Source organism: Drosophila subpulchrella, unplaced genomic scaffold, assembly GCF_014743375.2.
Source record: "Drosophila subpulchrella strain 33 F10 #4 breed RU33 unplaced genomic scaffold, RU_Dsub_v1.1 Primary Assembly Seq354, whole genome shotgun sequence".
NCBI classification, from domain to species: Eukaryota; Metazoa; Arthropoda; class Insecta; order Diptera; family Drosophilidae; genus Drosophila; species Drosophila subpulchrella.
Genome location: NW_023665577.1, coordinates 11,061,045 through 11,075,740, shown reverse-complemented (window position 1 = coordinate 11,075,740; position 14,696 = coordinate 11,061,045). Strand labels below are relative to the sequence as shown.

The 14,696-nt window shown below is 41.7% G+C and overlaps 3 protein-coding genes across 4 annotated transcripts; all 3 read right to left on the bottom strand.

Annotated features, from left to right (window-relative positions):
- Window positions 1-6,741: 6,741 nt before the first annotated feature.
- LOC119560680 (insulin-like growth factor-binding protein complex acid labile subunit) lies at window positions 6,742-9,171 on the bottom strand. The gene is made up of 2 exons (XM_037874254.1): window positions 7,454-9,171; window positions 6,742-7,390 (listed from the first exon to the last, which is right to left on the bottom strand). The coding sequence occupies exons 1-2, from the start codon at window positions 9,113-9,115 to the stop codon at window positions 7,373-7,375; spliced, it is 1,680 nt and encodes a 559-aa protein (XP_037730182.1). The 5' UTR covers window positions 9,116-9,171; the 3' UTR covers window positions 6,742-7,372.
- A 290-nt stretch (window positions 9,172-9,461) lies between these two features.
- LOC119560681 lies at window positions 9,462-10,303 on the bottom strand. The gene is made up of 3 exons (XM_037874255.1): window positions 10,170-10,303; window positions 10,012-10,117; window positions 9,462-9,951 (listed from the first exon to the last, which is right to left on the bottom strand). The coding sequence occupies exons 2-3, from the start codon at window positions 10,063-10,065 to the stop codon at window positions 9,595-9,597; spliced, it is 411 nt and encodes a 136-aa protein (XP_037730183.1). The 5' UTR covers window positions 10,066-10,117; window positions 10,170-10,303; the 3' UTR covers window positions 9,462-9,594.
- A 253-nt stretch (window positions 10,304-10,556) lies between these two features.
- Window positions 10,557-12,386, bottom strand: LOC119560139 (toll-like receptor 7). Of its 2 annotated transcripts, XM_037873492.1 has the most exons (2): window positions 11,910-12,018; window positions 10,557-11,850 (listed from the first exon to the last, which is right to left on the bottom strand). In XM_037873492.1, exon 2 carries the CDS (start codon window positions 11,746-11,748, stop codon window positions 10,705-10,707), a length of 1,044 nt encoding a protein of 347 aa, XP_037729420.1. In that variant the 5' UTR covers window positions 11,749-11,850; window positions 11,910-12,018; the 3' UTR covers window positions 10,557-10,704. The 2 variants fall into 2 exon arrangements, with proteins under 2 accessions (XP_037729420.1, XP_037729419.1); XM_037873491.1 differs by having other exon boundaries at window positions 10,557-12,386.
- Window positions 12,387-14,696: the final 2,310 nt, after the last annotated feature.

Genomic DNA, 14,696 nt, shown 5'->3' with positions numbered 1-14,696 from the left:
GGCCTGAAAGCGACTCCTTCCGTTGCCGCTGCAAGTGGAGAGATCCAATCAGGTTGCGCCTTTTTGCTTCAGTTCCAACAGAAAATACAAAAAAAAAAAACGCAAGAAACAACCTCCACTTGTGGCCATTATGAGCTGGCAGTTGTTATTGCAGTTGTTATGGTTTTGGTTCGCTGTTTTTTTCTGCTGCATACTTTGCATTTGGTAGGAGGCTGGGAGAAAAAAAATATATAAAAAAATAAGTTCCAGCCAGAGAGGAAGAAACAAATACGCCCCTGCAGCTGCCATTAATCGTTAATCACTTTTACATTGCACTCAAATTATATATTTATTATAAGCGAAAATAATTTCTCATTTTTATGGCTGCTTAAGGGATTGCAAGGATTGCATGCGATGTAAGGAAAAACTTAAGAGCTTTCTTATACCTTTTAGAGTTTTTAGAGCGTGTTAATGCTTATAGTTATCAGATCATTGTTATAATTATGTTCCTCCATTAGTTAAAATTAACAGCTTATAAAAAGCCCATACTAAATAAAAGACCCGCATTTTGTGGCAATAACATAGTTAATGTTCTTCTAACTAACAATATATATTAATATTATGTGTCGTGGTTTTTCTACTGGGTCGTTTTGTAACCATTAGGTTGGTTGATTCATGTTTAAATAAATAAATATTACAAAATCAAATAGATAAGATAATACCTATAACTTGTTTTATAATAATTCTTTTTTCTAATAATATGATAAACTCATTTTTATTTGTTCCTAAGACTTAATATGCATCGAACAAGTTATGTTTCCATGTTGTTAAAATTTATTCAGAATTAATATGTCAACTGATAAGCGTTACATACAAAGTTTCCGTGTTAAATGTTGTAAACTAAAGCTGATGCTACAACTGCGATATGTCAGCAGCTGGACTAAGCACTATAGATAGATCTAGAGTGTTAATTCAGCAGGTATTTATCGGGTCTTGTCAATCGTCAGCTCACATTACACTTGATTGCTGATTGGCATTCGTTTTCGGGCTTAGTTGAACTCTCTCCTTGATCCCCCTTATGGGTTAACTAACTTACTCATTGGAGAAAACAAATTACGTCGCATTGTGCGGCAGCAGGGATCAGGTTACTTTGGGAAGAGGGTATTCCGATTCCCCCAACCCAGGACAATGGACCACCCGGCTGGGCTTTGTTTCTGCTGCCAGGGTTTCCTCTTTTTTAAGGCCAAGCACGTGCCATCGACGACGACACTTTTGACATATCCGGCGGACCACACGCGCCGCTGGCAACCCTGTGCTATATACCCTATATAAGTAATGTAAGTGCGACCCCACCATCCTCTCCAGATCCTGCGGGCAAGTGTCAAGCTAAAAATTAGCGCATCACGTGCGTCTTCGGGGCCGCAATATCCTTATCGATTTCGTTTAATATGTTAATCTGGCCAAGGCGAGTGGTCTTTTATACCCCACCCCCACCCACCCTTTAACCTTTAAAACCCCCTATATTGTTATCATCGCCAGCCTGTTCATTAGGGCCTCGTAAACGAGTAATACTCTGCGTTTTTCGGAGTATTTTTCCCTCCGATATCGCTGGCTTCTTTACGTTTTTATTGAGGACCCATAAAAATTATTTGTCCTGGTCCGATAGGCGTCCACTTAATGGCCAACGAGAGAGCATCGAATAAAAATCAACGAGAAAGGCTTTAAACCGCCATAAGAACTGCGTCCACTTATCGCCGCATGAGATGGAGAATGGTTATCTGTGGAGCAGGAGCTAATTACTCCCCGGGATTGGCCTTTCTCCGCGCCATTTCTCCGCATCTCTATCGGTTTTATGCCCGCGTTAATTACCTGGCGCGGAGATTTTTCACTGCTTACGTTTTCATTTTTATGGCATTTCCAGGTAGAACCGCGTGAAAAGTTCTCCGCACTCGATCGGAATGACTGTGTAACCTTTGACCTTTTTTTAATGTTCTCAATTCTCACAGCATGCTCATGTCCTTGCCAAAGGCTTGGGAAAACCAGCAGAGGATTAAGGGTGGGAACTATGAAAGTTTATCCGGCAAGGGGGGAATTATGATGCCAGTTGAAAATTGATGGAGATTTATGATTTTTTAATGCTTGCGGTGAGGACTTGGTTATTGGACAAATCCCTAAAGTCGAATTAAGGTTGGATATGATTTTTTAACGATTATATGTGTACGATTTTTAAGAAAAACATATTAAAATATAATTATTCCTCTGACGCTCTCTAAGAAGAATAACTTAAATGTAGATTATTAGAGAATTTCACCACAAACTCATAGAGGTATCCCAATATGAAAATGGGTTAAAAATCTGACCCTCTCTTAGAAGAGGGTAATTTCTTAAGCATATTTTTAAATTGTTGGCTTCTTACAACTTTTCCAGACCTTTTTCCCATTTTTTATGCTCTGATTTTTTTTTATTTTTCAGCCTGTTCCACCCATTTATCCATCCATCTACGAATTGATTGCTCATTTATAAAGCGAGTCCGCTTCGGGCGATGGGCTGTCAAGGGAAGTGCAGGAAAACTGCTCGGATGGGCATATTGTGGCAGTCAGTTAGGCAATTTCCCATACGCACACGCCCGTCACAACGGACACACCCACCACCCATCCGGAACTCTCCTTCGGGATGCAGTTTCCACCACCAGAGTCCAAATCCAGATACAATTGCAGCTTCCAAGGAGCAGCAAGGACCAAGGCTAACTGAGGGCTAAGCGGATATTCATTACACGAACCGCACGCCGGCACGCGTTACCGCTTTGGACGCTTTAGCACCCTCTCGTCCTTGCCGAGAGTCCTTGGTCCTGGGTCCTTGGACGAGCTTACACTTTACATATGTCACGGATATCCCCGTGGGAGGGTTTCGCGTCGTTTGACTTTTGAGCGGAGTCAACCCGCTGATCCTGTTTGCTGTAAATAATGCGATTAACGGCATCACGCAGCCAGCTTCTGATCCTGATTTTGCTGGGGGATGTGTTGGGCAGGGTCCTTGTTAATGAGCCACCGAAGGAACTGCGCTCCAGCGAGAGTTTCCCGGATTAGTGCTACAAATTCGCGCCTAAGCATGGTGTGAAATATGAAAGCGTACACCGCGGGAAATGTGGCCTAGGAGAATGGTTTTAATAGATTGATTTATTACTGATTTATTTTCTTGTAAAGGGATAGATACACAAACAGAAATTGGGCTATATGATGAGTATTTTTATGCAATTACCTGTATTAAATATTTACTCAATGTTATCCCTAATCTACCATTCTAAATTTGTTAAATGGCTTACATTTTCTTAAAATTAATTGTTAGTTTTGTAGTATTTTTTAGCATAAGCCGGGATTTTTTTAAGAAATCTCATTGTATATTTTTCGTACTAATATTATGTTATTCATTTCGTTTTTATTTTACCAAGAAAACTTTTGTGACGTTTTTTTAAGTATTTAATTATAGTATAGTATACTATTCAAACATGAATGTGCTTACAATTCAACTATAATCAAAAGATATCTTTAGCCTCTACCTTAGGAATACAAGAAAACAAATGCTTCACTTTATTTTTTACTAGCTTATAATTTATTAGAATAAGCCAAAGAATATTTCATTCGACTTTAAAGGACATATATTTTAAGATCTTCTTCTTTAATAGAACATTTATCCCCCTTAAGTTTGCATCAATGATATAAGCTTTTCTCAGTGCAACATTTCGCAGTTGATGGTGGAAAAATGAAAAATTATTGCTTTGGTTTCATTTTCGACTGGGTTTTGGGCTTGGGCTTGGGTTTGGGTTTGTCATTGTCTATCGCCATTAAAGTGTCTTTAGTGCTCCACGACGTATGGCATTCACTGGTTTGGAAGTAATTTTTATTAACTCTGCCAAAAGTGCACAAAATAATCGCATTAACGCCAAACCAGCCCCACACCCCTAGTTAGCCACGTGTGAGCCAATGAATGACTAACTGAGTGACTGAGTGACTGACTGGATGGCTGAATGACTGGTTGACTGGATGACAGACTGACTGCCAGGTCGTAGTGTCATTGTCGTGCCGGGCTGAAAAGGTTGGGAAACGCCGGCGGGTAGCATCTGGAGATTTTCCTTGCACTTTTGTCTTTGGGCGTGTCGCCGCCAACAGGCGTTTGGTTTTTGGAAAATCTCATTTTCCACCCAGGCGCAGTCGAGAGCCAAGTGTGCGAAAATTTGATAAACGCCGACCCCCAAAAGGCGCATGATTTATGGATCGGCATCGGCGTAGAGGAAGAATAGCCAGCCAGCCCAATCCAATCCAATCCATTCGGCAGACCATAACCCATAACCTGGCTCTAAGCTGGAATATCAGAAGGGGGCGGTGGGGGTGTGGCCGCGGTTTGGCAGCATAAAGTGCTAAAAAACGCTCAATAAAACCACACATAAAAATTGACTAAATACAAAACATGACAGACGGCGTGCGAGTATTAATAATAATGCGTTCGACCGACGGCCCAGTCCACAATTTTGGCCTTCTCTTTTTTCCCTTTAGCTGCCGTTGTTTATAAAGTGCAAAAAACGTTGTACTCTTTTTCACATTCACATTCGATAAAAATCGCATGATCATAAATTTACACTTTGCACAGCCTCCGCGGCAACGCCCACCCCAAAAAAAAAAAAGAAGGGGAAAAAAATAAAAGTGGGGGGAGAAAACCGAATGCACATCGATAGGGGGTGGTCGCCGGGGGGCGTGGCGGGTCGGGGGCGGTGCGGAGATATACACGCAATGGCAGGGAGAATCTGGCGGCCCCTGGGACGCGTGAACGATTGGTAAATTGTTGTGGTCAGGATTGGTTTGGAGTCGGAATCGGAATCGGTTCGCATTGCCTTTTCCAGGGGTCCCTCGCGTTATGTTTTGTGGCAACTGCAATCAGTGGGCTTACCCCTTCAGAATAAGATCGAATATGTGGTACCGTAAGGGATTGGGGTCACCATAAAAATGTTTAGATATCAGTGGGTTTACCACTTCAGAACAAGATCGAATAGGTGGTACTATAAAATATTCAGGGTCCCCATTAAATATTTTTAGATAACAGTTTAGTGGAACTACCACTTCAGAATAAGAGCTGATAGGTGGTACTGTAAAAGATCAGGGTCACCATAAAATATCATAAGGTAAAATACATAGGTTAAGAAATTCTGGGCCAAATTCTAACTCATACGTATAAACTTTTATTGTAAATAAATTGTTTAAAAATTATTGAAAAATTGTTTTTAAAATAGATCCAATATATATGTATATAATAATTTCTATATAATAAAACAAATAGCTCAGTTAGAAACCATTCTTTTAATGAAAATTAATTCGAGTGAAAAATTAATGCAAGTCTGGGTCACCATTCTTCAAATACATTTATAGGTAGGATTTTCCGTGAATGAAATTATTAAAATGATTTTAAACTGTTTTTATTAATAAAAATCAATTGACTTAAAGCCATTAACAGCAATTATTACCGTAATTTGTAACAATGTGATTAATTTCCACAGCTAGGCATATTTATTGATTATACCTTAACCCTTTTTGCTTGTAGATTTTATCTCCATGAAACCAGAATCCCTTGATACCAATCCCAATATGCCCCTGCTTACACCCCTTTCAAAACCAGAGAATTGAGGGATAAAAATGCATTTATTGCCTTTCGATTTTTTACAAATCGTTGAAATATTTTTCACAGAAAAGCCGCGTGCGCTTTACATTTCAAATGCGAAATTTTAGGGCGTGTGTGGGCGTCCCCGGCCACGCCCACTTTGCGCGCGGTGTGAAGTTATTTAATTGCCAAGCGATTTGCGCGCGTTTTGCGGGCGATTTGTGACGCACTCTATTGATGATGCTGTCTCTTTCGTTCTCCATCTCCCCATCTCTTTCTTTCACCTACTCCCCGTCTCTCTCTCTCTTCCCTTGGTCTGTCTTATCACTTGACCAAATCTTCTACTGCCGCATAATTAATGAGCTGCACATAATTTGCATATTTCTAATTTAATCAAAATGATTTGATTCGCATGCCCAGTAATAACAACAACAACTAGCCATATATAGTAACCACAATCGAAAATGCAACAATAACAGTAACAACAACAACAACAACAACCTTTGTGTGATGCATGTGCATGTCGCTGCAACATTATAAATAAATCAAAATACAATTTCTCAGAAATTGCGATGCCCTATCAAAATCCACCGAGGAGAGGACCCCCAAACATAAACACGGGCAAAATTTCCACCCAAAACATGTTGATACGTACGGACATAGGAACCCCTATACCTCGAGGGGGACGGGTCAAGTCGGGGCTATAATGCATGAATATAAGTCTGTGGGCTTGTGGCAAGGTCTACGCAAATGCAAACGCCACAAAGTCCACGGCCTCGAAGGAAACATGCCATGAAGTGCCAGCAACGAAGGCGGAAAAGTCGATGTTCAACCAGGTCTACCTATTCCACCCCCCTCTGAAATCCCCCAGTTTATATGGCCAACTTCCAGGCAGAGTCCTAACTGGTCTTGGCCAAAGAGCAGTCCACATGTCCTCCTGTGCATGCCGTGCAATTATTTTGAATTAAATTCGTATTTTGTTCGAATCTTGTAAGTGCATCTTGTTCGGCTGCTCCGAAGAGCTCTCCTCTACACAGAGAGAAATGGTAATGGTAAACTTTTGACTAGGAAATTAAAGTTATCGAAGTATTAGGTTTTTTCGAGAGAAATCATTTATATATTTTGTTTATTTTTATTTTTCACAATTTAATTAATTTTAAAAACATGGTACTTTATATGGCTTTCAGTGTATTATTTTTCTTTTCTGTTCTGGACACTGTTTGTATCCTCTCGTAGCCAAGATTTCATATGCAAAATATATAGATCTTGCTGTTTGGAAGATGTGACAGAGGTTATACCCTTTGTATAAACTTGCTGATTTTACATAAAAAGATTATACACTATCTTACAAAATTAAGTCACTGGCAATATAAATGTTTATAATAATAAGAGATCTTCCCATGAATATTCATATGTAGTATTTCATTTGATAAGCCTGATTACAAAGCTAATTAATTTTCGTTTTAAAACTTTTCAAGAACCCAAACAAAATCTAAACTATTGTATTTATTTAATAGATTAGTAGTATAAATTTCTAAAAATCCTCTATATTCGAGAGTTATCTCTTAGGACAGCATACTCCGTTAAAAATTATAAGTACAGGGTAGCAGATGATAGCTTTAAACAAGAAAGGAAGCACCAGATATAGCCACAACACGCCGGGAAAAGAGGAAAGGCTAGCGCTAAATTGACATCAAATTGGCGTTTATTTGGTTTGCGGAGCAGCTTGTTTGGCAGCTTGTCCCATCTATTCGCTGGAGCTGTGCTGTTTTGGGAAACGGAGAAAGGATTGTAAGCTAGTAAGCCAAAGTGTTGACCAGGCTCATACTTCGGAGTCCTGCTCGTCGAGGCGGCGTCCACTACTCCTAGTCGAAGAAGAACCTCCTCCAAAGACATTGGACCTCCTCCAACGGCGAAACCTCCGCAGACAGCCCTCTTCCTCCAGGATGTGATACAGATTCATCAGCAGAATGAGCATCACCACCACAAGCGTGACAAATGCCAGGATATCCCTGAGGGTCCAGTAAGGATGTATGCCAGACACTCCCGGTGGATCCATTTTCTGGGCATCCACTTGGCCCCCAGTTGGCGGCCAATCGATGTCCACCGCACTGTTGTTTATGGGGTCGCTCTTTTGGACCCCCGCCATCAGGTGAACTCCTCGATCGCTGAGGTAAACGAACATCTTGCGGTATAAACCAGGTGCCCAGGCATTGTCATGCAGTCCCAGTTCCTTGAGATCCTCGTGCTGCTGATGGAAGAGCTGGTAGTCGAAGTTGCTCAAGCGATTTCCCTCCACAAACAGACCCTCCAGAACGGGGAGACCTCTCAATGTCTCTACCTCCAGGCTTAGGATTAGATTATGGGCCAAGTCCAAAACATTGAGACGGGATGAGAGAATTGGCGAACCCGGAGGCAAACTAACCAAACGATTGTGGGCCAAATTCAGGTACTTTAAACTAGGTAAGAGAAACAGCTCCTGGAAATCCGAACTATCCGAACCACCACCATGTAGCGGCAGTGCTTCAATGATATTCTTCGACAGATCCAGTCTCTCGAGATTCCACATGCCCCGCAGAAGGCTGGCGGTATCATTACCCTTCAGTAAGTTACCATGCAGATCCATTTCGATTACGGAGCTCTTGTTTTCCACATGCAGTTGACTCAGTTCATTGTTTGCCGCATGCAGTCTCATAAAGCCTCCGTTTATGACCAAGCTAGACAGACTACTGCCCTCCAAGATTATATGCTCGATATTGTGAAGGTTCAGAGCTAGAATTTCCAGTTCACCAGCACGTCCCAAGTCGAGCAGTCGAAGATTGGGCAAAGAACTAAGAACTTCTGGAAGTAGAGTCTTCATTAGGTTGCCATTCAGAAGAAGGGTTTGTAACTTGGTATTTTTAACGAAGATATCTTGTGGCAAGCTGGTAAGTTGATTGCTGCTCAAATCCAAATGGACTAGCTCCACCAGGGGAACAAAAGTTCCAGTAAGGATCTCTTGAATCCCATTGCCCTGTAGACCCAGTAATCTTAGTCTGGACAAGCCCTTGAAGGCGCCTATGTGCACTGTGTGGATGATGTTTTGACCCAGTTCCAGGATCTCCAAGTGGGGCACCGTGGCAAAGATCTCATCCCGGAGGACACCGAGACTCGTGCGCTGCATCTGCAGGGAGGTGAGGTTCCCCACGGACCTCAAGCTTTCCTTGCTGATGTGATAGGAGGCGCAGTTCCGGATGACCAATGTCCGGAGACCGGGCGTTAGGCTCAGAACCCGCCAGGTGAGCGATTGGCGGCTGCAGTTCGTCAGATGCAATTCCCGTAGTCCAAGAGCCGGAGTTGCTGAGAAAGCCTCCAGTCGATCACTTAACATACAAAATGAATCCGGACAACTGGCACTGATATTTAAGCTTCCGTTGGCATCATATACAGAAAGAGCATCGCTTAATTTAAAGCCAAAAATTCCGATCAAAATATATATGTAGAAATGCATATTATTTATATTTCACTTTGCTCGCGCTTTGTCAGACCGCAAATAATGCACTGAAGTCGATCTGAGATGCAAACAGAATCGTTTCCTTATCATCTTGTTTGCTGGATCAGCGGGTTGGGAGGGTGCTCATTTAAAGCCCCCGGGAAGCTTTGCTGATGACAACAAAGTAAAGCTCTCTCCACATGTTTCAAGCGATAACGTTCTGGGTGGACCAAGTTCATATATTAGACCCAATGGTTTTTTAGAAATGTCATAATATATATTAATGGACTTCGAAATTAACCCATTAACTTTTCGTGATTAAGTTAATATAACATGTACTATAAAATAAAACATTTTCATATTCTATAAAAAAGTTAAAATAATTATATTGAAATAATAAGGTATATGAAAACTTGTTAAATACATGTATACAAATATACGACTTGTGTTATTAAAATGATGATAGCGAAAAATGAATGATTAGTTTTTACACAGATCTATGTTTCAGTTTCTTGTTGATTAAGGATCCCGACCCTGGTTTCGGGCCTTTCATTGGTTGTCCTCCCCCACTTGCACCCGAAGCAGCAGTTGTCTCCATCTCTTTTATACAGGCTCATTCTTACATATAACACCACAAATAACAGGAATATTACGATGATGATGTCATACCAGGTCCACTTGTGTAGTTTGGCTTTGGGATTGAGTTCAGGTTGAGGATTGGATGGGCAAATGGATTGGGGAGTTGTGGGTTGGGTGCTATGTTCGGACTCGCCCTCTACTTCTCGTTTACGTATGACCAGATGTTCAGGCTTGAACGAATCCTGGAGGTTTTCTCCTGGAGAATTGCGATTGACCTTATAAAATAAGTTTTTCCTTAATTTACCTATTTCTCGATTATAATCTTGTAAACTCACGTCGCTTCCCAAAACAATGATAGCAGACACGAGAAGGAGATATTGAGTAAACATGATCTATTTTTAAAATATTACGATTCGTTGAAAGGCTGACGTTGGGCTCCAGCTAAAAATTAAATGTAATTTTAAACGTGTACATTGATTTTAAAATATAGTACCCTCTTGTTTAAGTGTTTGGTGTAAGTCCTTATTTTTTTTGTTTAAGTACAGGCTTTAGCTGACACTCGCGGGGTTCAAAGCGAGGATACCTTTAGAAACCGGGTAAACATTTGTACGATATAGATAGTATGATGAATAGAGGTGGAACTGACCAGCTGTTATGCTCCAGAAAATGCAATCAATCGGCTTTTAAGCACATTCGATAGATCGGCGCGCCTTTGAAAAATATAATCAGAGAACTCTGGGTATTCCTTATCTGCCGTTGCTCTTATACTACAACAATTTTGGTGTCTAAGTTCAAGAAGTCACAGATTTCAGAAGAAACAAACAAGAATTCAATTCTTAATGCTTTTATTAACATTATAAGTTATACCTGCAGTGTTTTCTTTAAGGAACAGTATTTGGTCTTTAGGAATGAAAAGATATTTACACATGTTAAGTACAAAATAATAAATGACTAATAAAGTATATATTACATTTGTCTTTGGGCAATATTGTTTTCATTGAAAATGTAGTCTTCCTTGCGGATACGTTTTAATTAAGCATTTCTTCGTCTCGAACGAACATCGTTTCCATTGAAGATATTGGTGTTTCCCGCGGAATGACGTGTCTTCCTCTCAAACGGTAGCGTTGCCTAATCTGAACTGCGTTTACAGTTAAGGAAGTCATTAGAATACCAAGTAGAAAGATATTCCAGGTGTTCCAAAATCCTTCATTGTTCTTCACTATGATCTCCTCAACCGGATGAACTTGAATCTCCTTTTTTGGAGGTAATGTCTGAGATTTCTCTATAAAGTGCGCGCAATCTTCCTTTAAGCTGTCATTGCTGGGGAGATCCTGTTGGGTTTTCTCTAATACGATAACTTTAAGGTCCCTGAAGAACTTCGTTATATTTTTATAAACTTCAGGTTTGTACTTGTTGTCGTAAAATGCCACCTCTTTGAGAGCTGAATATGATTTCTTGGAAGTAGTGGGTCGAAAATAAGTAATACCATTTCCCTGTATGTGCAAGCTCTGAAGATTGAATGCCTCGTTTATGGCTCTTTCTGGTAGGCCATATGGAGACAATCTATTGTACGACAAGTCTAAATGGGTAAGCCTTGCCCAGGGAAACGGAGAATCAAAGTGTAGACGCTGCAGAAGATTCGCTGACAAATTAACGTGCATGAGGTTGGGCAGCAGAAAGAGTTCACTTGTATTGTCGCTTCCCGCCCCAGGGAACTTATGTATGAGATTATTGGATAGATCCAGGCGCTGCAGTCTCCACATGCCCATTAGAATAAAGGGAATATCGTCGGTTGTCAGTGAATTATTATGCAGATCTAGCTCGGTTACCGAGCTCTTGTCGGCAAATCTGATATTGGTAAGCTGATTGTCCCGCGCTTGCAGTTTCATAACAGTGCCCCTGATGTCCAAGTACTTTAGTTGGCTATTGTCCAAGATCAAGGAATGAGCACCTTGAAGTGTAAGATCCGGCAGTGGGCCACAGTTGCTCAGGTCCAGAAGACGTAGATTCCCAAGAGATCCCAGGGCCGTTGGTGATATCCAGGTCAGGGGATTGCCATTGAGCAGCAGCATCTCCAATTTCGGGTTTCCGGCAAAAATGCTCTCCCCGAGCCTTTCGATCTTATTGCCACTTAGGTCAAGATGCAGTAGTTCCGGTAGGGTTTGGAATACACCCTGTGGCAAAACTTCAATATCATTACCCGGCAGAGACAGTAACCAGAGTTTGGGTATACCTATAAAGGATTCATTGGTTAGTCGAGCAATGGAGTTGCCTCCGAGCTCAAGGACCTCTATCTTGGAAAACTTGGCAAAGTGTTTGTCCTGAAGCTCCGAAAGATTGCCGCGTCGCAACTGAAGGGTGCTTAGAAATCGGAGTGGATCGAGGTCATTCATGGTGAAATTCTCGCTGGAGTTGCAGTATTCCAGTTCCAGGGTGCGCAGATTGGGCATGAGTTTCAGTACTTCTAGGTCAGAGCAGGAGTCAATGTGGAATTCCAACAGCCTGTGGGCAATTTTCCCGGAATATTTCCTATTCCTACCGATTATATGGCAATACGATTCACTGCAATATCTCTCAAGATCGGGAAACATCCAAGCGGAGGCAGTCGAAAGCAGGACGAGGTATATCAAATACATGGCAGTATGTATTTTCCTCTATGTGATTCACTTTTTAAACTTATCCGATCTGTATATCCGGGTTACTATCAGTATTATCCGATCCGAATGCGAAGTAGCGGAATAGAGATGGAACGAATCAGCTGTTCTAGACGACCTGAAATATATCGATCACGTGGAAATGCGTTGCAAAGTGCGCAGCTGTTAGATTATCGATAGATTGGCGCGCATTCAAATGTGATAAGTGTATTCTAAACGCGGTAGTTTGTTTTTAGTACTTAACCTTCTGGTAATGAAAATCTATTTCTAGTTTTACTTGTATGAAATTTTGCGTATTGCTCTTAATTAAGATTGTCTTTGGATCACAATTTAAATACGAAATTTATAAACAAAACTTAAGAAATAAATACATATGATGAAAATCAAAGTCTTCTTCATCTTGCAATAGCCAGCAAACCCACCAAATGTCTGAAACATCTTTGCTTATCGGGGACAACCGTCCAACATGTTCCACATAAATAAGATTTTCTTCACTCAGCAAATAAAAGGCAGCGAGAGGGAGAGATCCTTTAATTCCCTGCATAATTCCAAATCAGACAAGCGTTAAAAACATTTCATTATAACGCTACACAATCGGAATATTTAATGATTTAATCGGCCGGTCGAATCGGGCACAACAACACCTAAGCAAAGGACGAGGAGTCTCCAGTCGAGTCTCGATAAACTGCTTCAAATTCACAGATTTTAAATTTAAAATCGTTGCCACACGGCGCAGGGCAGGCGAGCATGTAAAAAGCATCCAGGCTCTGAGCCAAGATCTCAGAGCCCCAATACCCATACCCATACCCATACCATACCTTAACCATACCATTCCATTCTCAAGTTGGCTGGCAAACGTTGGCTCGATATAATGGCGCGAGTTTCATGTTTACAAAAAAGATTATGCAGCTCGAAACAAGCGAGGGAAGAGCAACAAGAACCACGAGGTACAAACGTGCAGAGGTTGCACACAACTCGCAGACCTGAAGATGGAACCTGAAAACTGGGAACTGAAACTGGAGTTCTAATTAAACAATTCGTAGAATTTCGCGTTAATTGCGAGAAAACGACTTGAACGTGCTCGGCGGATTGGCTGGGGCCCTGGGACCCTGTTCCTCCGCCAACCTCCTCCAGGTTGGCCCTACCACTCCTACTCCTCTTTTCTTAAACCATTCTCATTCCCCATTTTGGGTGACACGTTCTGGGGAAGTAATGTTGCTGCAGGTACACCCAGAAAATAGTTTCTTATACATAGTATTTGTAACTTGAGGTGTTGAAAATATTTGTTTTATTTTTTTAGTAGTTCTTAGGTAATGGTTTAAGCTAGAACTAACCTAGAAAAGTCATTCCAATTTCTTGATTATGTTCTTAAGATTGAAAACCCATACATATATTGTCCAAAAATTATCGAATTGGTAATGTCATTTCCTATGCGTGCCTTCATTTGACGAGGATGAGCTCTGTTATTAACACGCCTCCCGGCATTACCCCTCAACCTCACCAAACTCGGACAATGCTCTGGACTTTTTACACATGTGAAGGCTGGCCAACTTGGAGAGAAAACTCAATTCAAATTATCGCCAAACAAGATCGACAGATGTTCAACGGGCACAACAACAGAAATGCCAAGATGATGGGCCAGAGGGTGTTAAGGGGCCCAAGGGGTTAAGGGGACTGGAAGACTGAGAGAGAGGTCAATGAGGTGCACCGACCGATCGGCCAGATCGATCTTCCTGCAGTCGCAAAGCCAGAGAATAAAGCCCGAAGCCAGAGTCAAAAGCAGTCGCACGTCTCGCTGAGCAAATAACGCCCCAAAAAAATAAAATAACACAAGAGCAGGGAACCTAAACCCTTTAATCTAAACCATTTTGGGCCCATGGCAGTGCAGATCCCTCCAGCCGATGCGATCGACAACGCCACGCATATTTCGCATAACCCAGGCACACCTTTTCACCAAAGTCCAAACCGAAAATGCCACGAAGGAGTCGGGGATAGCCCCGAAAAATGAGAATATAAAACAAAAATCGTACAACAAAGAACATGAGAGTATACTATATGTGTGTGTGGTGTGTAGGAAAAGGCACTTCGATCCGAAGGGAAGAGTGCTGGAGAGCCACGCTACCGTCATCATCATCGCCAGCACTCCATTCTTCTGGTCGATCATCCGCACTCGTCATCGTGCCCGTCATCGTGTCCACATCCCAGGGTTCGGGCTCTTATCGCTGCCGATTAATCTGCCATCGCTGTCGCTGATAAGGCCGCCAAATGGACGACCCGACCCTCCAGATCCAGACCATAGAGCTCCTCGGCCCGAATCCTCTTCAGAGCCGTAGAGCCCAACCACAACCGCATCATTGTTAGCCCAG

Coding starts and splice junctions, on each gene's coding strand:
- LOC119560680 (XM_037874254.1), bottom strand. CDS start 9,115: ATGCATTTCTACATATATATTTTGATCGGAATTTTTGGCTTTAAATTA.
- LOC119560681 (XM_037874255.1), bottom strand. CDS start 10,065: ATGTTTACTCAATATCTCCTTCTCGTGTCTGCTATCATTGTTTTGGGA. Junction 9,952..10,011: donor TCATTGTTTTGGGAAGCGAC/GTGAGTTTACAA, acceptor TTATTTTATAAG/GTCAATCGCAATTCTCCAGG.
- LOC119560139 (XM_037873491.1), bottom strand. CDS start 12,312: ATGTATTTGATATACCTCGTCCTGCTTTCGACTGCCTCCGCTTGGATG.